The 26,595-nt window shown below is 46.3% G+C and overlaps 1 protein-coding gene across 1 annotated transcript in view; it reads right to left on the bottom strand.

Annotated features, from left to right (window-relative positions):
- Nucleotides 1-284: 284 nt before the first annotated feature.
- Nucleotides 285-26,595, bottom strand: part of FGD5 (FYVE, RhoGEF and PH domain containing 5) — a 123,341-nt gene continuing 97,030 nt past the window's right edge. Inside the window, exons 11-21 of the mRNA XM_082747996.1 lie at nucleotides 24,473-24,544; nucleotides 23,376-23,444; nucleotides 18,930-19,013; nucleotides 17,758-17,837; nucleotides 15,554-15,653; nucleotides 15,078-15,215; nucleotides 14,487-14,616; nucleotides 13,571-13,701; nucleotides 7,374-7,502; nucleotides 2,093-2,247; nucleotides 285-1,715 (exon numbers count right to left, since the gene is read on the bottom strand). Of these exons, the coding sequence (XP_082604122.1) occupies nucleotides 1,679-1,715; nucleotides 2,093-2,247; nucleotides 7,374-7,502; nucleotides 13,571-13,701; nucleotides 14,487-14,616; nucleotides 15,078-15,215; nucleotides 15,554-15,653; nucleotides 17,758-17,837; nucleotides 18,930-19,013; nucleotides 23,376-23,444; nucleotides 24,473-24,544 (1,125 nt within the window). The 3' untranslated portion in view covers nucleotides 285-1,678. The remainder of the gene's footprint in view (nucleotides 1,716-2,092; nucleotides 2,248-7,373; nucleotides 7,503-13,570; nucleotides 13,702-14,486; nucleotides 14,617-15,077; nucleotides 15,216-15,553; nucleotides 15,654-17,757; nucleotides 17,838-18,929; nucleotides 19,014-23,375; nucleotides 23,445-24,472; nucleotides 24,545-26,595) is intronic.

Raw genomic sequence — 26,595 nt, 5'->3', positions numbered from 1 at the left:
ACTTAAACATGTCTAATGATGAAGTGGTTGCATTGGAATTGATCCCTCAAAAATTAATTAAAAAATCTTTCTGGGCACCTGGGTGGCTCAGTGGGTTAAGCCGCTGCCTTCGGCTCGGGTCATGATCTCAGGGTCCTGGGATCGAGTCCCACATCGGGCTCTCTGCTCAGTGGGGAGCCTGCTTCCCTCTCTCTCTCTCTGCCTGCCTCTCAGTGTACTTGTGATCTCTCTCTGTCAAATAAATAAATAAAATCTTTAAAAAAAAAATCTTTCTGATCACTTAGTTTGAATCATTAATTAAATGTTTAATGCAAACATTTTAAAAGAAATTGCAAACTAGAAAAAAAAATTCCCCTGAAAATATTTAATGTAAATAACTCCTTGAGATGGTGCTTTTTACAAAAGGTTTGTCAGCAAATGCCATTTTGTTTAGGAGACAGGACATCAGGAAATGATATGATTGTTTTCTATTTCAATGAGAGTAACAAGGAATCCCACCTGCTCTACCCCCATTCTTTTCTGTGTAGAAATTTGTCCAGCATGATGAGCAGCGGTCATCAAAGGGAGGCAGCTGGGCCCCAGGTGCCCAGAAAATATCTTCAAGTCATTACTTCTGTGCTCCCTCACTGTGTTCATAGCCCCTCGCCAAGACTGCTGATTCACCTTCTGATTGTATCTTTTCTCTCTTCGCATCTCTTTCGAGGCTTTGGTAATACAGCGGAAGGATAACCATGTTGTAAACAAGCCCAGGTTCTTTTTCAGGTAACACTTGTCAGCTCATGTTGGGTAAACACAGGAAGGCACACAATAAAATAAAGCACGCCCTATCTCTTCAGAGTGTTGGCAGTGACCTTCAGGGTGGGGCTGGGTCTGCCAGCAGCCAAGCATCCAGCACTGGGGTATAGTGTGAGGACCACCCCAGGAAGTGGGGCATCCTTCCTTCATTAAGTCAGGTCAGTGTGCAGGTCTCATGATCAGTGGAGGAGAAAATCCTTGCCTTCTTATCCAGTGCAGTGCGGCCTCCGCAAGGAGGACCCTCCCCTCTGAGCGCCACTCATTTGGCCACTTGGCAAGGCCCAGTCGTGTCTGCACAAATCATTTGTACGTACACCCTTATTGAGAACTGGTGGCAAATTAGTCCACAGGACTCTGTCTGCTCCTTACTTAAGTAAATCACTTGGGAAACATAAAACTGGAGGTTGTAGCTCAGTAAATCAATAAAGTGCTTTCGATGAGGGTAGCTGTTATTTATCAGTTGTTTCTCGTTTCACCTGAGGCACCGACATCAATGCTATGAAAGGTGATAATGTTTACCACTAGTAAAAATCGTAAAAGCTTGTTTCCACTAAAAAGCCTGCATTCCTAAAATGTACTTTTTTCCTGTTGTTTCCACATCTTTACGCTGCTAAACATGATCTCACTACTGGGTAAGGAAATAGTTTATGCTGGGGTGGCGCAGGGTTGGGCAGGGGGAAAACACGAGAACAGAAAAGGAGCAGTTCATAAATATTCCTTAAGGGTTCAACGTGTGACGGTGAGAGAGGGGGTTACGGCAAAAAGGATGAGCCCCCATGCTGAATCCTCATGTCAGTCCCGATGAGTGGAGACACAGATTGGCTTCTGGAAGGGTCTACCTTCAACCGAAGACTTTATTCTGAGTCCACATGCTTGGTAACTGCTATAACACACTTGCGTCTTCCATGGCCTTAATCCACCTATAAAACAGGAGAGAGGAGACAGTTCAGAGTCACAGCTCTGAGTCTCTAGTCAGAGAACCTACAAGTGACCAGACGGACTTGGTAACTATTAGTCTGATGTCAAGGACCATGTCATATTCATATTTGTTTCCCTACCATTTAACAAAAGGTATGGAACACAGAGCAAAGGTTTGCTGAATCAAAACGTGCCTGTATGAACGAATCATAATAATCTTTAAAAAATCTCACAACCAGGAACAGGTAGTTCGTTCTACTGTTCCTTGGGCCACTGTGGCACAGGATGGCTGGAGCAGAGAGAAGCCAAAGCCCTAGGTAGCAACTTGTTTCCTTCTAGAGGGAGAGGCAAGGAGATACAGGCCTAGATATTTGGGTACCTTTGAGCTGAATTGTTATCCTCTGCTTTGAAGCTATAAAATAGGGTTTTCTTGTGGTAGAGGTGAAAAATTGGTCCTACTTCACTGCTGCCCTCTTCCTTCTCTGGGGCGATGGTGAAACCAAGCAGGGGCATGCTCTCCATGGCCACTGTGTCCTACAGAGGGCAAAAGGGAAAACAATATTAAACATGGCACTACACACAGTCAACTGCTCAGCATTTACTGTTCCCGATTTCAGATGCGTGACAAGCCCTTCTATGTGAGGCAAGCTTTGGCAACAGTGGAGTAATAACCACACACATATTCTTCACCCCCTCTTCCCAGCAGGACCAGTCATGAGGAGAGAAACTTAACATTCTGTCACAGCCTATTAGGGTCCAGGCATTTTCATCTTTATATTACCTTGTTGAATCTTTACAACAATCATAGAAGGTGTCACTCCTGTTCTAAGAAGTCACTGAGGCTCAGAGATGGAGAAGGTAAATAACTCCCTAAGATGGCACAGTTTAGTAAGGGGCAGAGCCAGAACTTGGACTCACGACCACCTTTTAACACTGCATTCTTTCTACTGACCTGATTAGTCAGAGACTCTGCTTTCCAGAATTACTCCAGATAACATACCCTATACTTATTCCCCCATGCCCTCATCCACAACGTCTCAATATGGAGGCACTTAGGGTATCTGTGCTATAAAGTGGCTAATAATGTGATGAGATGTACACAGAGAACATAAATGGATCTTAAAATCACAAAATTCACTGGAAAGGATTTTTGTATATAAAGGATATATTTACACATATATTTATGTGAAAATACATGCTCATAAAATACAACTTTATGAAGCCACACATAGACAAAAGATATAATTAGTTAAGAATTAGTTAAGATATAAGTAGTTAAGAAGGCTGTGGGAGGAGGAGGAGTTGAGGCTGTATATAAAACACCATCAATTTTCAAAGACTCCTGGATCAGGAAAAGCATCTGACAAAACTCAGTATCAGTTCATGATTTAAAAAGCCCTCAGCAGGGGCGCCTGGGTGGCTCAGTGGGTTAAAGCCTCTGCCTTTGGCTCGGGTCATGATCCCAGCGTCCTGGGATCGAGCCCCACATTGGGCTCTCTGCTCAGCAGGGAGGCTGCTTCCTCCTCTCTCTCTGCCTGCCTCTCTGCTTACTTGTGGTCTCTGTCTGTCAAATAAATAAATAAAATCTTAAAAAAAAAAAAAACCCTCAGCAAACTAGAAGGGAACTTCCTTAAGCTGAGGGCATCTGTAAAATACTAACAGCTAACATCCTACTTAATAGTGAAATACTGAATGCTTTTCCTGTAAGATTGGGAACATGGCAAGAGGGTGCTCACTCCCACCAGTTAAACTCAAAATTGTACTGGCAGTCCTAGCCATTGCATTAAGACAATGCAAAAAAAGAATTTCAGCAAAAAAAGAAATTAAACTATCTGTGCTTGCAAAGGACTTTTTTTTATTATTATTACAAAATAGCTATTAGAACCAATAATCAATTTAGCAAGGTCATGGGATAACCAATTTTTTAATTATCTGTTTACAGCAAATAACTAGAAAATAAACTCCATTCAAAATAGCATGCAAAAAATAAAATAGGAATAAAGTTAACAGAAATGCAAGAAGTATGAGACCTCTATACAAATCATTAAAAGAAAAACTAAAGAACTAAATAAATGAAGATTTGTACCACATTCATAGATCTTAAGATTGAATATTGTTAAGATGCCAACTTTCCCTGAACTGATTCAATAATCCCTCCCATAATCTCAGGCTTTTGGGTAGAAATTGACAAGTTTATATGGAAACACAAAAGATCTAGGATACCCCAAACAATCTTTAAAAAGAACAAAGCTGGAGTGGCACCTGGGTCACTCAGTCAGTTAAGCATCAGACTGGTGACTTTGGCTCAGGTCATGATTTCATGAGTCATTTGCTACTTAATGAAGGCACCAAAATAATTCTATAGGGAAAGGAAACTCTTTTTTTTTTTTTTTTTAAAGATTTTATTTATTTATTTGACAGAGAGAGATCACAAGTAGGCAGAGAGGCAGGCAGAGAGGGGGGGGGAAGCAGGCTCCCCACTGAGCAGAGACCCCGACGTGGGGCTCGATCCCAGGACCCTGAGATCATGACCTGAGCCGAAGGCAGCGGCTAAACCCACTGAGCCACCCAGGCGCCCCAGGAAACTCTTTTTTTTTTTAACAAGTGGTGGCGGAATAACAATATCCATGTGGGAAAAAATGAGCCCCAACCTGTCTCACACCATACTCAGAATTAATTTCGGATAAATCTGAATGTAAAAGGTAAAACATTCAAGTGTTCAGAAGCAAATACAGGGGAAAAACTTTGTGACTTACAGTAAACAAAGTTTCTTATGAAAAGCAGTAGTCATAAAGGAAAACACTAATAAATTAGGTTTCATTTAAGAAAAACTGTTCACCAAAGGACCAGAACAAATTCATTAAGAAAACACACAGACAAGCCACAGACAGGGAGAGAATATTCACAAAACATTTATCTGACAAAAGACTAGTATCCAAGATATGTAAAGAATTCCTGTAACTCAATAAGACAATTTATTTTAAAAAATGTGCAAGAGATCTGAACAGACACTTCTCAATGGGAAATACTGAAATAGCTAATAAGCACATCAAAAACATCATTAGTTACTATGGAAATCGAAATTAAAACCACACTTGGAATGCCTGGATGGGTCAGTCATTAAGCATAGCCTTCAGCTCGGGTCATGACCCCAGGGTCCTGGGATCAAGCTCTGTGTCGTCATACTATCTGCTCAGCGGAGAGCCTACTTCTCCCTCTCCCTCTGCCTGCCACTCTGTCTACTCGTGCTCTCTCTAGCTCTCTGTCAAATGAATAAATAAAACTTGAAAATAAATAAGTAAATTAATTAAAACCAAACTAAGATACTAGTAAATTAATGACTGACAATACCAAATGTTAACTAAGATGTGGAGCAACCATAACCCCCACTCTTACATACATTGTCGGGGGCAATATAAAATGGTAGACCACTTTGCAAAAGGTCTGTAATTTCTGATAAACCAAATATATACCCTCCTGTGATCTAGAAATTCCAATCCTAGGTGTCTACCCAAGTGAAATAAAAACCCATTTTCATATAAAAACCTGTATACAAAAGTTTAAAGTGGCTTTATTCATAATCAGCAAAACCCAGAAACAACCCAAATGTCCTTCAACTGATAAATGTGTTAAACCCATGGTGGTACATTCACAACATGGAAAATGACTCAGCCATAAAATGTAATGACCTGCTGCTGTTTTCAAAACCATGGATGAGTCTAAAATGTCTCCTGCTGAGAACCACATTTATATGTGGTTCTATTTACATGAAGATTCTAAAAGAGGTAAAACTAATCTGTGGAGGAAAAAATTCAGAATGGTGTGCTGCCTCTGGAGACAATGGAATAAGGTGGGGATACACAGGTAAGTGACAGGGGTTCATGGTAGTACACACATCAAAACTGGCTATCCATTTTATCCAACCTTTTTTCTTTGATGGAATTTGACAGCTTAGTCCTATCACTGGCATGGTCTTAATAAGAAATTGTGTTAGTTCTTTATGGAAAAATCTACTTTGGAAGTATACTTAAAACCCACCTTTTTAATCAGTTTAGGGTGTCACTTCCAAAGACAACTGTTGCTCAGTGCCGAGAAAACGGACACTGAGAATGGGTTTTCCATTCTCAGACAGGATTCATATCTTTATTTAATTATCTCTAACCTTCATTCACCTGTCTAATTTCTTCCCAAAGAGTGGTCCATGGAATGGGATAGTTCATGAGACACTCCACAAGGAAGGGCCTGTGGTTGGGCCAGCTTGGGAAATCTCATCTCAGAGATCCACAACACACCTGGGTACATTACAGATTCTGAGAAGTACTCCCACTAACTGCTTACTCAGGGTCCCTTCAGAACCCAGCATTTAGAGAAACCCTGTGAGCATCCTGTATAATACCTACTTTGGAAGATGCTGCCCTGGGTTGCAGGTGGGCATTACGTCACATTTGTTCTGGCAAGATCGAAATTCTCCTCAGCTCCTCTGTGGGCATGTCAGCGAGGGCTCAGCTCACACGGCACTGGAGTCATTCAGGTCCACTGCCAGTCCCTCTCTGTGTCCCTGCTGGCTTCTGGGATTCCCTGAGGGAGGGGCAGGCTGCTACCATTACAGCTGCAGGTCTTTTGTAAGAGAAGCTTTATGCCCCCAAAAGAAATTGTCTTTTGCACCTTTGCCAGCATCTGGGGTCAGGGTAGAAGGGCCAGCCCTGTGCTGATGTGAATATCCTCCTGGGGTAAAGCACACACCCTCTGCGGCTGGGCACTGAAGTCCCATTTTCAAAGTGGGTTTAGCCCATGGAAGCCACCAGATGGTGGGGCCTAGACCTGGAAATCTTTCAAACTATCCTCCAGGTCCAGCCTGGGGCACGACCAGATAGCACCCTGCTGTATAACCATAGCCCACACCTGGCTACTCCAGAAGCAGGCTTGATTTCCAAGGCCCTCCTACATTAAAAAAGATTTTATTTATTTATTTGAGAAAGAGGGCATGAGTGGGGGAGGCTGGCAGAGGGAGAAGCAGACTCCCTGCCGAGCAGGGAGCCCAATGCGGGGCTCGATCCCAGGACTCTGGGATCATGACCTGAGCAGAAGGCAGACGTTTAACTGACTGAGCCACCCAGGTGCCCCAAAGCCCTCCTAAATGTTAATGTAAAGTAAGATGCTTTGTAAAAAGTATCAACTTAAGCTTTATTTAGTAGAAACATTACCATGAGACAATGTAATTCCCTGATAAAAGAAATGCACAGAGTAAGAAAGTGTGGTAGCTTCCTCCAAGCTGTTGAATTCTGTCTGTCCCAAACAGTGGAGGTGGAGAGCAGAGAGCAGCCTACTTTTATGGAGAGCCTAGCTTGTGCTGGATGCTGGGCCTGTGACCTTCAAACACTTGGGTGCACAGGCTTGCATGCTGTCCCACCTCAGCTCCACAGAGAAATGGTAAATTCTGACAACTTGGAACCTATACATGGTTGTGTATCCACAGCAACACTCAGCACAGGGTACTGTTCAACACAGACTGGAGGGGCATGGAACTAGAAACTGGATCCAGTCTCACACTGCCCTACAGGGGATGGGATGTTGTGCATGCCCAGAAGGACATTCTGAGGCAGGCATTTAACCCAAGGGTCTTCGGAGGTGAGAGGAGGGAAAGCATAAAACACCACTACCTCACTAGCCATGTAGGTGTAGAGCACTTTGCCTTTGATGACAAACCAGAGCTTCTTCCAGTGCCTCTTGCCTTTCTTGCAGCGGGTGAGATAGCCACTGATGGCGGAGCCCTCTCCGGAGGCGGCCACCTAACAGAAGAGAAGCAGAGCAGTCAGGGCACCAGGTGGTGAGCACGGTTCAAACCGAGTGGAAAATGACACTGCAAACCAGTTGGCAGAGCGTTTATCCTGCTTTGAAATCTGAGATGTGGATGAGGTCTTAGGATATGTCCAGCACCTCAAAAGCAGCGAAACAGTACCAGGGATTAAGAAAGGACTTACTGAGTGGACCCAGGAGACACAAGAGTCAAAAACCACCTTCGGAGTGCTGCCCCGAGAGGGGTTTCAGATTCTTGGCTCCCACTCCCCAACCCCCAAGGGCTCATAATATGAAACTGCAGATATCTGGGGGAAAGGCTCTTCCTTCTAAAACTGATTCCTAGCAGAGTTAATACCTATTCTCATCAAACTGTTTAAAAAAAAAAAAACAACAGAAAAGGAAGGAACCTTCCAAATTCATTCTATGAGGCCAGCATTACCTTGATACCAAAACCAGATAAAGGAGCCACCAAAAAAGAGAACCACAAGCTAAATATCTCTGATGAACATAGATGCAAAAATCCTCAACAAAATACTAGCAAACAGAATCCAACAATATATTAAAAAAATAATTCACCACTATCAAATGGGATTTATTCCTGGGATGCAAGGGTGGTTCAATATTTGCAAATCATCAATGTGATACATAACATTAACAAAAGAAAGGATAAGAACCATATGGCCATTGCAATAAATGTAGAAAAAGCATTTGATGAAGTCCAACATCCATTCATGAAAAAAACACTCAATAAAGTAGGTTTATAGGGAACACACCTCAACATAATAAAGGCCATTTATAAAAAATGGACAGCTAATATTGTCCTAAATGCAGAAAAACAGAGATTTTCCTCTATAGTCAGGAATAAGACAGGGATGTTCACTCTCATCAGTTTTATTCAACATAACATGGGAAGTTCTAACAACAGCAATCAGACAACAAAAAGAAAGAAGAGGCATCCAAATTGGGGATGCCTGGCTGGCTTAGTTGGTGGGGCATGTGACTCTTGATCTCTTGGTCATGAATTTGGGTGCAGACATTACTTTAAAAAAAGGGGGGGGGGCGGGATGCCTGGGTGGCTCAGTTAAGCCTCTGTCTTCGGCTCAGGTCATGATCACAGGTATCACAGTTCTAGACTTCAAGTTATATTACAAAGCTGCAGTAATTAAAACAGTATGGAACTGGCGCAAAACCAGATACTGAGATCAATGGAACAGAACAGAAAACCCAGAACTGGATCCGCAACTATATGGTCAATTAATCTGGACAAAGCAGGAAAGAATTTCCAATAGGAAAAGATTGTCTCTTCAACAAATGGTGTTGGGAGAACTGGAAAGCAACATGCAGAAGAATGAAACGAGACCACTTTCTTACGCGCTACACAAAAATAAATTAAAAATGGATTGAGACCTAAAACCATACAAATCCCAGAAGAGAAGAGATAGTAACTTCTTTGACACCAGCTGTAACAACTTTTCTCTAAATATGTCTCCTGAGAGAAACAAATGCAAAAATAAACTATTGGGGGGCACCTGGGTGGCTCAGCAGCTTAAAGCCTCTGCCTTCGGCTCAGGTCATGATCCCAGGGTCCTGGGATCGAGCCCCGAGTCGGGCTCTCTGCTCAGCAGGGAGCCTGCTTCCTCCTCTCTCTCTCTCTCTCTCTGCTTGCCTCTCTGCCTACTTGTGATCTCTGTTTGTCAAATAAATAAATAAATAAATAAATAAAATCTTTAAATAAAAGAAATAAACTATTGGGACTTAATCAAAATAAAAACCTGCACAGCAAAAGAAATAATCAACAAAGCTAAAAGGCAACCTTTGGAATAGAAGAAGGTAATTACCAATGACATATCTGATGAGGGGTTAGTATATAAAATACATTAACCTGGGGCACCTGGGTGGCTTAGTGGGTTGAGGCCTCTGTCTTCGGCTTAGGTCATGATCCCAGGGTCCTGGGATTGAGCACCACATCGGGCTCTCTGCTCAGCAGGGAGCCTGCTTCCCCATCTCTCTCTCTTTCTGCCTGCCTCTGCCTACTTGTGATCTCTCTCTCTCTCTGTCAAATAAATAAATAAATCTTTTTAAAAATGCATAAAGCACTTATAAAACTCAATATCCAAAAAACAAATAATCCATTAAAAAGTGGGCAGAAAACTTGGACAGATTTTTTTTTTTCCAGAGAAGAATAAAGATGGCCAACAGATACATGAAAATATATTTGTCATCACTTACCATCAGGGAAATGCCAATCAAAACTACAATGAAATACCACTTCACACCTGTCAGAATGGCTAAAATCAACAACACAAGAAACAACAGGTGTTGATGAGGATTTGGAGAAAGGGGAACTCTTTTGTACTGTTGGTAGAAATGCAAACTGGTACAGCCACTGTGAAAAATAATATGGAGCTTCCTCAAAAAGTTAAAATAACCATTCTACCATCTAGATCTAGCCATCACACTACTAGGTATTTACCCCCAAAATACTGAAACACTAATTCACAGGGATACATGCATGCAATGTTTACAGCAGAATTATTGGCAATAGCCAAGATATGGAAGCAGCCCAGGTGTCCACAAATTGATGACTGGATAAAGAAGATGTAGTAAATACATACACAGGAATATTACTCAGCCATGAAAAAGAATGAAATCATGCCATTTGCAATGACATGGATGGAACTAGAGAGTATTATGCTATGAAATAAGTCACACAAAAACGACAAATACCATATGATTTTACTCATATGTGGGATTTAAGAAACAAAGCAAATGAGCAAAGGAAAAAAACAGAGAGACAGAGTAAACCAAGAAACAGACTCTTAACTCTAGAGAACACACTGATGGGGTGCCTGGGTGGTTCAGTCATTAAGCATCTGGCTTTGGCTCAGGTCATGATCCCAGAGTCGGGTTCAAGTCCCGCATCGGGCGCCCTGATCAGCAGGAAAACTGCTTCTCCCTCTCTCACTCCCCCTGCTTGTGCCCTCTGTCTTGCTATGTCTCTGTCAAATAAAAAAAAATCTTAAAAAAAAAAAATAGAGAATGCACTGATGGCTAGCAGAGGGGAGGATGGGGGATGGGTAAACTAGGTGATGGGGATAAAGAAGGATACTTGTGATGAGCACCACGGGTTGTATGGAAATGTTGAATCACTATATTGCACACCTGTAACTAATAAATACTATATGTTAACTAACTGAAATTTAAATAAAAACTTGAAAAAAAACTCCACACATACATGCTCAAAAAAATAAATTTGATTTTTACACTTGAAATTTTTAAAAAAGATTTTATTTATTTATTATAGAGAGAGACAGCATGCATGAACACAGCTGGGGGGAGGGGCAGAGGGAAACAATCTCAAGCAGACTCTGTGCTGAGTGTGGAGCCCAATGTGGGCTCAATATGGGGCTCGATTTCACAATCCTGAGAGTGACCTGAGCTGAAACCAAGCCAGATGCTCAGCTGACTGAGCAACCTAGGTGCCCCTGATTCTATTTTTTTTTTTAAGATTTTATTTATTATTTGACAGAGAAAGAGATCACAAGTAGGCAGAGAGGCAGGCAGAGAGAGAGGAGGAAGCAGGCTCCCTGCTGAGCAGATAGCCCAATGCAGCAAGGTTTGATCCCAGGACCTTGAGATCATGATCTGAGCCGAAGGCAGAGGCTTAACCCACTGAGCAACCCAGGCACCCCTGATTCTTACACTTTTAAGCTCATCTCTTATATTTAAGGATGGATCTTCTTTATAATGTTTACTTAAAAGGTCTTATAATCTTCCTAATGGGGAGTTTTAATTCCTGTTTTTATTAGTAGAAGTAGTTGTCTGCTGTACCGTCTTTTTGTGGGTTTCAGAATACCACACAGGTTTAGAGCAATACCAATCTGGGGTTCCAGCCCAGGTTCTCCCAGTTATTTGATGGGCAATGTGAGCAATTTACTTCTTCTAAGTCTATTTTCCCTACTAGCAAAACTGGAATTAAATGACGTAAGACAGGTACCTGACAGGTATCTGACCCATGGAACTGCTCATAAATACTAATCTTACTATTGGAGCAAGAAGGCCAAGTTTGGAAATAATTTCATCTTACTTTCCCATTTTACAGATGGGGAAACAGTCCTAGAGGAATGGATGTATCTACTGAAGGTCAAGTCCCTAATTAGTTGAAGAGAGGGTAAGAACTTGGATCTCTTGGCAAATACTCTGAAGGTCAATGAGCTTCATTGAAGGAAAAGGAGGCCACCACCAGCCTGGGATTTTTTTTTTTTTAAGATTTTATTTATTCATGAATGAAAGAAAGAGAGAGAGAGGGAGGGAGAGAGACAATGAGTGGGGAAAGGGGCAGACGGAGGGGAGCAGTAAATTCCCTGCTTAGCAGGGAGCCTGACACAGGACTCAAAATCCCAAGATTATGACCTGAGCTGAAGGCAGACACTCAACTGACTAAGCCACCCCAGATACCCAGCCTGGACTGTTTTAAGAAGTACTAGGAAAGGAGCCTGTGTCTGCCACAGGTTCGAGGACTCCCTGCAAGGGAGAAAGGCAGAGTGGACAGAGTATGTCAGTGGAAAGCAAATCTGACCTCTCTTGCTGGCAGGTGCTTGGAGAGGCAATATTTCTGCAGGTTTTCTCATGGGGAGCAGGGCTTATTGCAAAGGTGGAGCTCCGGGGGAAAGGGAACAGGGCAGCAGGTAACAGGGTGGGACATATTTCTCCTGGGGCTGCTGCAAATCCTACTAAGCACAGTCTTTGCTGGATAATAAGAAGGTTGTTACTTTGAGCAAAAGTTACCAAAGGGCTAGCGAGGATACCAGCATCAGAGCAGCTGGACTCTAGAAGGCTAACAGCAGTGGTTCTCAAACTCTGTGCTCATGGAACACTTGGGTTCTGTAAGCCACTACCCCAGCAGGAGTGAAAAGGTGATCTTTTCTCAGTTGGTGGAAAGGGTTATTAGTTAAATAAATGATGCTACAACTATACAATGTAAAAAGTATGAGATTTGTAAGTGTGAGCAAATGTGGAATGATAGCTAAGAGAAATTAAGGGTGAAAGGTGTATAGAAGATTCAGTATAATTTGTTATCTTTCCAGTTAAAAAAGAGAATCAATGAATATACATCTTTATTATGCATATGCATTACAGTTTCTGGGAGGATCCCTAAGAAGCTTGCTGGTGGTTACCTCTGGGGGTAGGTGGGAGCGGAGTTCGGAGGAGAGAAACTCATGTTTCAGCAGGTATTCTTTTGTGTTGTTTTGAAAAAAAATTTTTTTTACCATGTATGTGTTCATTCCCAAGATTTTTAATATGCAAAGGAACTAGGTGAATGAGTAGAACTGTACCCCTTTAAATTTTCCATACTCTAACACTTTTTTAAACCTTTGCCACCTGCTACTTAATAAAGCATATTCATGCAAAAACTTGGAAACAGCTGATCACACTTCTTTTGACAACTAGTATATTCACGGGCACACATTTGTTTCTGATTGTGACCAGAATATAGACATATAATCTGGCCCTCCTTACAGGATGGACTTGAGTTTAAGCAATTCTGAGGCTTCCTGCAGGCAGTCCCACACTGTCCAGGAGTCTCAGCACCTGAGGCCATTTGGGACCTGGAGGCTAAGCGGACAGCACAGCTCCGAGGGCCTGCTAGGGGGCGTTAAGCCAGGACTATGGCTGCTTTAGTTAGAAGAACCCCAGTGATCCGTACACTACCCTTGGGGACCAGGTCTAAGTCATGGGACAAGAGAGAAAGTAAGGAGAAAAAGAGACTCGGAGGGGAGAGAGGGATGGGAAAGACTTCTAGCACCATTGACAGTTAGGGTCCTGCCTTCTGGCACCAAGCAGGAATGTTCTCTGTCACGCCCAAGAGACTGGCCCTTGTTAGTGGTGAGTTGGGCCTGTCACTAGTATCTCCCGTTGGGAATTCTCTTTGTCCTGAAGAGCTAAGCCAGGGTCGGCGGGGTGGGGGTTGTGCAGGGAGGTCTGACCCTGTCCATTGAGGAGGACCATGAGCCTTCTAAATCCCTTGCCTCCCACACAGGCAGTCCACCTGCCTTACCTCGGTCAGGGCTGAAGGGACCTTCTTCTGCTTCTTGAAGGTCGAGGGGTTGATGCTGTGGAAGACGGACGAGAAGGCACTGCTCGAGAAGCGGGGGGAGGACAGGGGGAAGCTCATGCTCACTGGCCGCTCTGTAACCAAGATAAGCCACAGGGAAGGGAGGTGAGTGTCCATATAGACAGGGATGCAGCTTGCTTTGGAATGCCAGTTCCCATAAAATTAGAGCTCTGGGTCCCTCCTGAGATGGGAATTGGCCTCATGATGGGATTTAGGTGTGACCAGAAAGGCACGCACACTCCCTCTGCTGACACAAAGGGCATTGGAGGCCAAGGGAAGGCTTTTTCCGGGTGCTGGCTATACCTTCTTCACCTGGGCTGTCCGGTGGCCCCAGAGGGAAGTCTTTGGTTTCAGGCCCAGTATACACTTGCTGTCCCTCTGGCCCAATCCTGCCTGGGCAAAGCCTGTACCCTGAGCACAGCCTCTTGGGGCCAGCTTGGCTTCCTCAGCCTTCTCTGTCACTCAAGGAGCCCTCAAGCCCTTCCCCGATCCACAACTCCTTGGCTGTCTCAAAATCCTTATCCTGGATAGGTCCCACAGAACACATGCCCATAGAACATTCTTGAACAGAGGATCACCATGGCAAAGGAAACCCAAAGTACCACACCAGCCGTCCCCTTCACAGAGAGGCACTGGCCCAGCATTTCCCAGGCTTAGCTGCCCAGAGACCCTTCTTCGGGTCATGCCTATTGATATCCCATGGAACCAGCATTTCAGGAAACAGTGCTGCGGGTGTGGGTTTAAACCCGTTTCCTCCTCCAGGGCTGGTTTTGTTCTGAGCGTCCCGAGGAGGAGTGGTTTCAGGTGCCAACCATAGCCAGTGAAAAGCCACCCGGAAGAACAGTGGTCCCCAGGTTACCTCTCAGCAGGCCTGGGACATCCCCGCCCCTCTTCTTCAGCTCCCCGTAGCAGCCGTCACAGACCTTGGCCATCCGGTCCTTGAGGTACTTCAGAGGGTACTTGTTTCTTGAACAGTTCCGGCATACAATCTGCAAGCCGGGTGGGGACACACATTGGAACAGTGTGTGTGCATGTGCACAGGACCAGCATCCTCTCCCCTCTGCTGACTCACTCCCTGTCTCTCCAGGGACTGTTCTGTTCCAGGGACAGGACCGTGCCAGGTCCCCCTGCTCTCCCGTCGTGAAGACTCAGAGTTTCTCTGCAAGTGTCTATCAGCTTTTCTGATGAACCCTTAGCCAGGACGTGATACTTTTCCTCCAAAGACAGTAACTGTATGTGCCATGACTTTCTTTCGGGAATGGAGTGGTGTAATGAAATAGGATTTGGAGCTCTGGTTTGAAGCTATCAGTCAAATGGGGCTTCACAATCGCTACCTCAAAGGATTAGTGTGAAAACACCCTACTCTTGGCCCAGCAGTAACTGCTGGGTGCCCCTGAGTATGCACCCCACATGACCCTATGCTCACACTCACTCAGATAAGGGGACTCACCTTGCCACAGGCATGGCAATGATGACGCCTCAGGGTGAGGGAGAAGTCGCAGCCACAGTTCATGCACATCATAACATGTGTGACAGGCACCAGAGTGGGGGGCCTCTCCCCCAGGCTGACCCCCAGCCTCTCCCGTATCTGCAACAATGGAATGGGGTGAGCGGCGTGGTCAGGAGATGGTTAGATGGGTGCCCTTTCTCTTGTACAAGGTGTGTATGTGAGGGAGGATTCTAATTCTACAACCCCTCACCCCACCCCACTGCATCCTCCAGGATGCTAACCTTGGGTGAGAAACAGCCAGCTGGAGGTGCTGCACTTGGCCTGCACAGTGACTGCCTGACCGTGGTGGAGTTGGTGCAAGGGGTGGGAGGAGTAACCCAATGGAAGGAGCTGAGAGTCCCTCTGGGTGTGGGGGCAGCCCCCGAAACTCAGGGCTGTGAGGCTGGTGTCAGGTGGGTCTTGGGACCCCCACTCACCTCCACACTGTGGTGAAAGGCAGCCAGAGCCTGGGCCTTATAATCCTCAGGGAGGGCTCTGCTCAGACAGCTGTGCCACTCGTCCCGTTCTGCACAGGAGCTGTGGGCACAAAGCGGCGTGAGCAAGGCATGCAGCATGCACAGTGGCTCAGCCTTGCTTCTCAGTGTAGATCAAGTCCTCCCACCTTTCCCTTGGCCACGCCTCTCGGTGTCTGAGGTCCTGCCAAGCACAGGCTGTCAGCCAGACTGGCCTAGATTGTATCTAGGAACCTCTACGAGCAGGACAGCCAGGGCAAGGAAGCTATCCTCTGGGACTGCTTGTTTCCCTGCAACTCAGGATTGTCACCACTATCCCTAACTCCCAGAGCTGCTGTGGAAAAGAAATGACATGTAGGCTTGTTAATGGCAAAGCACTGAGCAGAAGCAAAGGGCATGAGGGAGGCGCAGTGGGTACCACCCTTAGGAGGGATGGGAGCAGGGTGCAGAGGGCGGTGTACATGAGGAGAGGAGGGGTAGGCAAAAATGGAAAAGTTTAACATCCCTGTCACCCCATCATCCTCCTCATTTTCCCACATAGCTTCCCAGACACACTCTCACCCAATGAGATGACTTCACGATTCCCAAAACCCATTCAGGATTTTCTGAATGGTGAGTGTTGTCCTAGAAGGCAGCAGGGTAAAAATTCTCCCAGGGCCCACTAGGTGGCACTCCCACCCTGAGTAAGAGTGTGGCCTGCCCCAGGAAAGCCAGGAGCCAGGACCAGGTTGGTCTGGGAGGGAGGTGGGAGGAATGGACAACCAGATGCCATGTCCCTGAAGGGAGATGTATGGGTCTGCCTGTCTCCTGGAAGCTTCAGCATGAAGTACCTGGGTGTGCAGGAAGGTTACCGGTTGGTCAGTGACAGTGGCTCCTAGAGGCCACTGGCCAAAAGGCAGTGCCCCTGCCTAACAGGGATGGGCAGCCTCACCTGTAGGGCTGATTGTGGCCTGTCCTCACCCACACCTCACAGCTCAACAAATAGAAACCATACCCTGGCCTTCTCAGGCCCCTGACTTTACCTAGAGATGAGGAGAAAAGATGCCATGGAACCCCATCTAGGCATCACCTCCTCCAGGAAGCCTTCCCTCACTTCCCCAGATGGGTAGTTACTCCTTTGAATTTTCAAGGTTTCTTCTACTCACTCAGGCAGTAATCAATAGTGGATAAGAGATTTGGGTCACACAGTCCTGCATTTGAGCCCCAGTTCCCCCTCACATGGCCATGTGACCCCTCTCCAGGCCCCAATTCCCTATGCATGGGAGAAGGCTCAAGCCCCACAGCCCAGGGTGGCAATGGGGTCAGAGGAGGGCCTGAGACCCAGCAGGTGCCCAATGCATGTTACTCTTGTCATCAACACTTTTAACTATTAGAGCAGTTACGCTCTATATCATGACCTGTACGTAACTCTCCTGCCCTTCATGCAGGCCTCCCCCGAGCAAGCTCGATTGAACTCTTGTGTCCTCAACACAGGACCCGGCACTGAGGAGTGGCTACTAAATGCTGAAGGAGTAAATGCAATGCATGAGAACGTATCAGTGTGTGTGCATCCTGGAACCACCACCACACCCAAAGGGCACTGCAGCCACCCCCAGGGTCATGCCCTGGCTGAGGGGAGACACCCTTTCCTTGGACACTGTGTCCCAGCCCCCACAGTGGCCCCAGTAGGGGCCACATCCACCTGGTTTCTGAGTCCAGAGTCTCGAGTGGGCCCTGCTCTGAAAGAGGGAGAGGGGGAAGCTCTTTTGCTGCCTAGAGTGAGTGAAGCAGGATCCCTGGGTAGACAAAGGCCTGGAGAAAACATAGACACTGCTGACGGAAAGGCCACATCCCCAAACCAGGGAAAGGCAAACCATGAATGCTCACTCATTATGTTTTTCTCTCACTCTCCAGATAAGAAAGCCTAAAAGCAGACCACTTCATGAACTGAAGTGTACAATGCATTTTTTACTCGCCTTAACTTCTTGTAAAGACCCAATAATCTGTTAACTTTAAAAACATGAGATATTATTATTGTTACAGTTAAATGATAGGCTCTAGAAAGTAAGTCCCTTGACTTATATTATAATACTAAAATAGAAATGACACATCCAATTTGTTATTCCAACCTTTAACCACACCTGTAACATCCTGCCTTTCTCTCCCCCAGACCCTCCCTCTACCCATACCTCGCAGATAGAGTCAGGCAGGACTGGGAAGTCTCGATCTTTAGAGCATATGGCACTTTTTCCATCACAGGGCGACTGACCTGGAAAACCAACAGCAGACTGTCAGGGTGGGGGCAGGGAGGGGCAACCACAGACCTGACTCTTCTTCTGGTCCTGCCACTGTCCCTCTCTGAGCCTGAGTTTCCTTATCTGCAAAGGGTAAACCTTCAATTGGTGGTAGATGTTGTATGTGTCTTTGTGTGTGTGTCTGTGTGTGAGTCTCTGTGTGTCTGTGTGTGTGTGCTGGGGGGAGTGCAGACTCCAACTCTGTGGTCACCCCTCAGAAGGTGGGCATGTACTCTAAAGACTGAAAGCAGGCTCTGTACAGGTATCTGTATACCTGTTCATAGCAGCATTATTCGTAATAGCCAAAAGGTGAAAGGAGCTTAATGTCCATCCAAGAACAAATGGAAAAATAAAATATGGTCTAGATGTACAATGGAATATCATTAAGCCATAAATAGGGAGGACATTCTGACACAGGTTGCAACACAGATGCCCCTTGAGGACATCCTGCTAACTGAAAAAGGCCAGTCACAAAAAGACAAATACTAGAGGATTCTATTTACATGAATTATCGAGAGCAAATTCCTAGAGGCAAAAAGTAGGATGGTGGATGCCAGGAGTTGGGGGCTGGAGGAATGGGGGGGTTAGGAATGAGGCTGGAGTTTTATCTGGAGATGATAAAAGTTCTAGAAATGAATGACAATGTTTGCACAACAGTGTGAATATACTTAAAGTCGCTAACTGTATACTTAGAAATGGTTAACATGGTAAATTTATGTTATGTATATTTTACCAGTTTAAAAAACTTCACTGAATACCCACTTGTTCCCTCCCTCCAAATGTTTCCTTATGTGCTCTCCTCTTTTTAGGATGTCCGTCCCTTTCTATTTCCCCATCTGTCCAAATATTATCTACCCTAAAGGATGCAGCTCCCCTCCTCCAGGAAGTCCTTCCCTCTCTCCTCTCTCTGGACTACCTACAGCACAATCCTGCTATAACCAACAATGTAACGCTGTTTCCTTGGGGCTGCCTCTTCCTGCTGGTCGATGTGCTCCTAGAAGCGGGGATGCTGTCTTTCTTCCTCTGAGGTCTCACCCACCCCAGGGTCCCTAGCACCAGGCATTTACCTTCATACTGGCCACTGACAATGTGTTCTTTAGCCGGTATTTCCCATCCTTCTGCGGATATGTGTACAGGAGCACATCACTCATCTGGAAAGAAGGGAACCCAATCAGACATGAAGGCTGTGTAGGGTGTCTGCCCTGGCAGATCACTGAACTCTGGAGAGCAGAGGCATCCTGCCGTTGCCAGTGACCCTCACAGGAGAGTAAAACCACCCACAGCAAACACAGGAGTCCCTTTCCTTAAATTCCACTCCTACATCAAGAGTTAAGAGGAAAAAATGCAGTTGTCCACAAAAAGTCAAGTACAGGAATGTTCACAGAAGCTTTATTTGTAACAGTCAAACAGTGGAAATACCCCAAATGTCTAATCAACAGGTAAACGGATAAATGAACTACGTACATCCATACCGCAGAGAACTACACAGCAACCAAAAGGAGCTGTTGGTCCACATTGTAGCAAGATGAATCTCAAAAACATGCTAAACGAAACAAGTCAGACGCAGGGGGTACACACTGCTTCATAACATTTCTGTAAAGATCCAGACCAGGCAACACTAATCTGTACTGACGGAAATTAGGCCAGTGGCTGCTTGGGAAAGGGGATGGGGGAAGTGAGTGCTAAGGGGCACAGGGCAACTTTTTGGGGGGGTGTCTAGAAATATGCTATATCTTACACAATGGCACATATTAGTCAATAGGCTGGTACATACACTTAAGACTGATATGTTTTACTCTACAAATGAAGCTCATAAAGTACAGTTAAGGGAGAGGGGGGAGCTCCTTGAGGATAGCAAGCTGGAGGGTCCTGGTCACTGGTGTATCTCCAGTGACCACAGTGGGTATTCAATATTTGCTGAATGAACAATTGAAGCTCCTTGACCCCATCCAGGGCAGAGAGGAAAAACTGTGAAAGTTGCCTCACCTCCATAGGGGAGCGTGTTTCTGTTTAACTAAAAGGTTTATAGTCTGAAAAGACATCAGTTCTCACCCTGTTCTGTAGCATCTATGTGACTGTGGGCAAGCTGGCTCCCTCTCTGCGCCTCAGCTTCCTCCCTACAAAGTAGGGAGGCACTGCCGCACCCACCTCATTATGGGCGCTGAGAAAGAATGGCCCCCAGTGAACCCACCATACATGGGAGCCAGCATAAACTAGGGGTGTTGTGAGGACTAAACAGGACAAGGCCTCTAAGGGGCTGAAACAGAGCAAGAACTCAGGATTAGCACTTCCTCCCCCCACAGAGAGTCTGCTGAGGGAACAGACAGATGAGGCTTCCTGCCACCAGCTCTTAGGACCCCCACATTGCAGCCAGAGCAGTGTAGAACTGGCCTGGACACAGAGCTGAAGGGTGAGCTCAGGCAAAACCTTCCTCTCTCTGGACCTCACTGTCTCTAACCAGAGTTGGAGTAGACCAGGAACCAGCAAACTTTAAAGGCCTAGATAGTAAGTATTTAAGTCTTTGTGGGTCATAGAGTCTCTGTCACAACTATCCAACTCAGCCACTGCAATCCAGAAGCACTATACAATTCATGAACAAATGCATGAGACTCTTCCAACAGAACTTTATTAACAAGAACAGGTGGCAGGATGACCCTCAGGTTAGAGGAACCTTCAAAGCCCCTTCCAGCTCTGCCCTTCTAATAATGACAAGACTCATTCTGTGCCAGGTGCTGAGCCAAGCACCCTGACCTAAATTCAGCCCCCAACAATCCCCCAGGCAGGCTCTACCATTATCATCGTCATTTCACAGAGGGAGAAACTGAGGCACAGAGAGTGTTGACACCCTGCCTAAAGTTACAATGCCTGTAAGTGGCAGAGGCAGGGTCATACGTAAATGAATGTGCCTCCAGTGTGTTCAGGTGTGGTGTGTTGGGGGCGGCCACATGGTGAGTCCTGGCCCCACCTGGGACAGTGACCAAACCGGGGCACAGAGCCCGGCTCATAAGCCTGCCAACCGTGGGGAGCTGGCTTGTCACTCATCAGAGCAGTTCCAGCCTTTGTGTGGCTGCCCCTCAAGCACCTGCTGCCATGGCAACTGCCATTAGCACCCTGCGGTTTTATGAGTGGTCAGGATCAGACTGCCTCCCCTGGCCCCGAGTTCTTGCCTCTTCCAAGCCGGTGTCTTACAGCCTGATTTGGAGGAAGATGGAGGAATTCTTCGTGGAGGAGAGAAGGGGAATCTCTCACAATAATGAGCCACCAGTGGGAAGCCCCACTGACCACTGGACCATGGTGGGAACCTCTCTGTAGCATTACCACAACTCCTGTGCTGGTGGGCAGATGCCCTTTGTTCTACAGTTACAAGTATTTTATGACACTGGCACCTTACAGGGAAGAAAAATTCTTAAGTGTGTTCATTGTGGCTCTTCCTGGCTCAAGATCCTTCCTCCCATCTCTCTCTCCAGAAATATTTATGAAGGTCCTGTGCTAAGACAGAGCAAAGCATGGGACCCAGGTTCAGCCTGCAGGGAGCTATGGCCCAATAATAACAAGGGAATAAGAGAGACCCAGGCCTACCACTGAGAATCATGTGAGATGCTTGAGGGAGAGGCTATGAAGAAAGGCCAGTCGGATGCTGGAGGGCAGGTGAAGGAGGGGAGGAGGAGAGAAGGACAGAGCAAGGGTAAGGAGGGGGACTAGGGGGAAAGATAGACTCAGTAAGATCAGGATGCTGACAGTCAGGGTCCCTGTGAGAGGCACAGGCACAAGCAGAGCCTGGGCAGAGGTGGCCCATGGGGAATGGCTAGGGGACTGGCATGGAGCTGACTCTATTCCAGCTGCTGCTTTACTCCCTTCCCTCATTGGCAGGAGGGACTAGTAACCCACTGTAAAGAGAAGGGCAATGACAGATGTGCCATGGGTCTCAGAGCCAGTGTCCGAACTGGGATGTAAATCCAGTCTAACTGACTGTAAAGCTCCAGCTCCTTTATCACCATCCCAGATCTCTGTTTTTCATCCTCAAAAAACACAGTCATGGGCACCAGCTCTCCCCAGGTCTGTACTGGTACAGATGGAAGACCTGTGTCCCATGGGGCAATTGTCAGAGGGAAGGGAGGACACTGTTACCAGATAAGCTGCTTCTTTGTGCCTCATTTAACTTTCCAAAGATCCCAGTATTTCTGTTTCTTCCTGGGAAACCAGAGGCTCAGACACATTTGTGACTTGTCTAAGGGTTACAGAGGGGCTAAGAATTGGGTTAGGATTTAACCTGCTCTCACTGGCTCATGACCACATAGATACCCATAAATCCAAGGGTATGATTTCTTGTCAATAGAAGAGAGTTTTCAAATTTTTATGTATTTATTTTTTTAAGATTTTATTTATTTACTTGACAGACAGAGATCACAAGCAGGCAGAGAGGCAGGCAGAGAGAGAAGGGGAAGCAGGCTCCCCGCTGAGCAGAGAGCCCAATGCAGGGCTCAATCCCAGGACCCTGAGATCATGACCTGAGCTGAAGGCAGAGGCTTAACCCACAGAGCCACCCAGGTGCCCCGAGTTTTCAAATTTTTAGACAAATTTTTAGACTATGGAACAAAGGACGGCTTCCCCGACTCTGCTTCTGGCGCCCTGAGATCCCGTTCACACTCTTCTTGTAACTCGAATCTACATTAGACACTGAAGGTTGAGCGTACAGCATGAGGTTTTTATCTCCTTGTTTCCAGGGTCCAGCACACCAGAGGTGCTCACTAAATATCTAAAGCAGGTTCTTTGACACTTGGAGCCTGTTTACTGTTACTTTGCACACAATTCTAACAAAGTGTAAGGAGACTGTTGGGGCAGCCATGACTGATAGTAACTTTTTAAAAAATGAAAGCTAAAATAGTGAAAAACAGAGAGAAAATTATACATAGCAGGTAGGAGAACTTAAAAGGAGAAATAACTTGGAGGCGTAGGATTGGGGCAAATTGCTGCTTGTAGCCCCACAGCCACAGAGGCTGATGTTACCAAGCGACAGGCCTGGACATTCCCTGGTACTCTAGAATGTGGCTGTAGAGTAACAGAAATGTTACACTGTCCTCTGTCTTGTGCACAGTAGGGATGCTAGACTGGGGTCACAACCCTGGTTCCCTTCTGGGCCTCTGCCACCAGCCTACTGGGAGACGTAGCCAAGGAAACTCTCCTTTTAGATCTCAGTTTTCTCAGGCGTTAGAGAAGGCAGCTGAACAGTTATTTCTAGGGTAAGAACTTCCCAGTGGTAGGATGTGTCAGATGGGGACACAGGTAATTCAGTTTCGGCAAAATTCCACTTAAAATCACTCAAAGGGTTTTGCTTGGGAGGAGTTAAGCCCTCAGCTCCCTGGAAAGCTCACCTCTGTAGAATGCTCCTCATCCTCAGTATTCGGCTCTGTTCTAGTACCCACCCCACCCTTCCAGTGGTCTCTGAGTAAGGGCCCTAGAAAGCATCACGGAATTGGACAGTCTGGGGGCTGGGCTGGGGGCCAGGTACTTACCAGGAACAGGTGCCGAGGGCGTCTGCTTTTCCCTGTTACTTTCATCAGGGTCCCTTCCTTCAGAAACTCCTGTGGGTAGAGAAGCAGACCTGGGGAGTCAGGCTAATGCCTGCTGCCATCCTAAGGAAGGGTGGGGAAAAGGCCCTGAATGGGAAACCCAAGTTACGATGCTTCCCAAAGTGCCACAGAATGGCTCCTGAGTGAATTCCCAGCGTTGGGGAGATGCATGTGTTTGCCCCAACAGCACTGGAGACAGACAGGCAGCTCTGCATCTTAGGAGAACCCCACCTTGACTTATCCCAAGCCCCAGACACTGTGCTGGCTTCCAAGTGATGCAGACAGGGACTCTTTCCCCGATTTGCTGCCACGAGGAGACCTTCAGAATGGAGCCTCTGAAGGTTTGCTAAAACAGTTGAGGACCTGTGAACAGTTGCTACAGACTCTGTGATTCTGGAGGGTATTACTTAAAAATAAATAAAATAGATGTTTAACAAATACTTACTAACCTGATGACCCAGGGCCAAAACACCAAATGTGATTTTACACAATCTCAGACCAGTGTTATGACTGCTAATTCTGAGCAAATTATCCTGAGCACAACCTCTCATTTCTTTCTCTTGTCCTTCATGGACCACAGCAGGTAACCAACACACTTTATTATTTTTGAGCTGAGTTTTATGTTTTCCATTTGGAAGCTTAGAAGTAGGTAAATCTGTCTCTTGAAAAATGTTATTATTTTAAGACGCTTTGTTGGGGCTCTTGAGAGATGGTTTTCCTGATTTCCCAGCAATGCTGGGCTAAACTAAAAATACTCAGCATCTCTTCTTCTCAGAGGTGGAAACTGAACCCAAATGGCACTGTTTCTTTAAAGGTCCTGAAAATGGAAAACCCCGGGGGGTGGGGGGAGGCGGCCCATGGGCCTTGTGAGCCCAGCAGAGCTCAGGCCCTGCCCACCCTCCCTCCACGGGTAAACAGCACCTGCAGCCAGGCCTGTCTGGGACCAGCCCAGTTGAACAATGGGTCTTATCAGAGCCTCACCCAGCGGCCTGCCTACCAGGCCGCCCTCTGTCCCTGCCCATGGCAGCGGTGGCACTCACCCTTCCTGGCTGGAGGAGATCCCCTTGGCCCCAAACACTGTGCTCAATGTGGACCAACTTCTGCAGGTTTTCCTATGGGTGGGAGGAGAGCAAGGGAGAGATGGTCAGGACCCCTTCAAGGGGTCGTATTCCCTCTGTTAGGAGTGGCATTGCTTCTACTTCAGAGGAGAAAAACAGAACCCAAAAGGGCCTTGCCCAAAATGTGACCTCCTGTCAGTGGCAGATTCAGGACCTGGGCATGGGTCTGCAGGATACCCAGCACGTGGCCTGCCTATCCTCAGGCTAGCCCCTCTGGGCCTGGATCCGATGTTGCCATCTTCTGAGGGCCATGGGCAAAGTCACTTGCCTTGCTGTGCTATCTGATATCGATATATATCTCCAGGCCAGGGTTCCTACTCTACATCTGCATACCCCATAAGGCCTGGAGCATCCAGACTCCAGACCAGACTGTCTCTCTGGGCTTACAGCCTGGGGGGAGAGGGGGAGCCTCTGAGGGAGAGTAATCCAGAAAACGTTCCACCAGGGGAAGAAACACATCTGTGCTCCTTGAAGAAAAATAAGTGTGTCTGGGAACTGTTGGCCCTCACTGGGTTATCCACAATATGCAGGGACATGCCTCCCTTCCCTCTGTACAGCACACCATTATACTAGAAATAATGAGCATCTAACCCATGGGGTGGGTGCCCCCTGAGCCTTATGCAGGCTGCATGTCAATTAACAAGGTGAAAATTGTATGTAGGGAAATTGCCTTGAAGAGTCTTTTATCCTGTCCATAGTTTTGGGCACAAAATGCTACACATAACAAGACAGGAAACAACATGTGTTGGAGGGGATGTGGAGAAAGGGGAACTCTCTTACACTGTTGGTGGGAATGCAGGTTGGTGCATCCTCTTTGGAGAACAGTGTTTAATTTTAAGAAATTAAAAATAGAACTTCCCTATGACCCTGCAATTGCACTCCTGGGTATTTACCCCAAAGATACAGATATCGTGAAAAGAAGGGCCATCTGTACCCCAATGTTTATAGCAGCAATGGCCACGGTTGCCAAACTATGGAAAGAACCAAGATGTCCTTCAACGGACGAATGGATAAGGAAGATGTGGTCCATACACACTATGGAGTATTATGCCTCCATCAGAAAGGATGAACACCCAACTTTTGTAGCAACATGGACGGGACTGGAAGAGATTATGCTGAGTGAAATAAGTCAAGCAGAGAGAGTCAATTATCATTTGATTTCACTTATTTGTGGAGCATAACAAATAGCATGGAGGACAAGGGGTGTTAGAGAGGAGAAGGGAGTTGGGGTAAATTGGAAGGGGAGGTGAATCATGAGAGACTATGCACTCTGAAAAACAATCTGAGGGGTTTGAAGTGGCGGGGGGGCGGTGGGAGGTTGGGGTACCAGGTGGTGGATATTATAGAGGGCACAGATTGCATGGGGCACTGGGTGTGGTGAAAAATAATGAATACTGTTATGCTGAAAATAAATAAATTAATAAAAAAAGAAATGTGTAGCAGTTGTTCCATTTCCACTCGTGATGTAGAATGCTGCAAGAGAACAGTGTCCCTAGCCTGATAATAAGAAAAGGCTAATCTTGGGGCGCCTGGGTGGCTCAGTGAGTTAAGCCGCTGCCTTCGGCTCAGGTCATGATCTCAGGGTCCTGGGATCAAGTCCCGCATCGGGCTCTCTGCTCAGCGGGGAGCCTGCTTCCCCCTCCCTCTCTCTCTGCCTGCCTCTCCATCTACTTGTGATTTCTCTCTGTCAAATAAATAAACAAAATCTTAAAAAAAAAAAAAGAAAAAAAAAAGAAAAGAAAAGGCTAATCTACAGAGCCCTGGCTCTTCTTACATCTGATAGTGAGCTGAAGTCCCAAGGCCACCAACGGACCTGAATCCCAAAGATTGACAAGCCCCTTCACAGCGATGTAAGACACATGCACTGTTGCCAACACACAGGAGGAAGAGGTGGCCAGCATAAAGGAGGATGAGAAGAAAGCAGCTAAAATGTTAATGGATTCTGAAAGGTCAGGTGTGGGCTGGTGGGACAGTTTAGAATAACAGAGAGCCCCAGACACCAGGCACATCTGCAGTCACTTGCGAACCCTTTTCTAGCAGTTCCT

This window comes from Mustela nivalis, assembly GCF_964662115.1.
Source record: "Mustela nivalis genome assembly, chromosome: 1".
Lineage (NCBI taxonomy): Eukaryota > Metazoa > Chordata > Mammalia > Carnivora > Mustelidae > Mustela > Mustela nivalis.
Note: the sequence above shows the minus strand (reverse complement) of the source record. Positions and strands in the feature narration are given on the sequence as shown.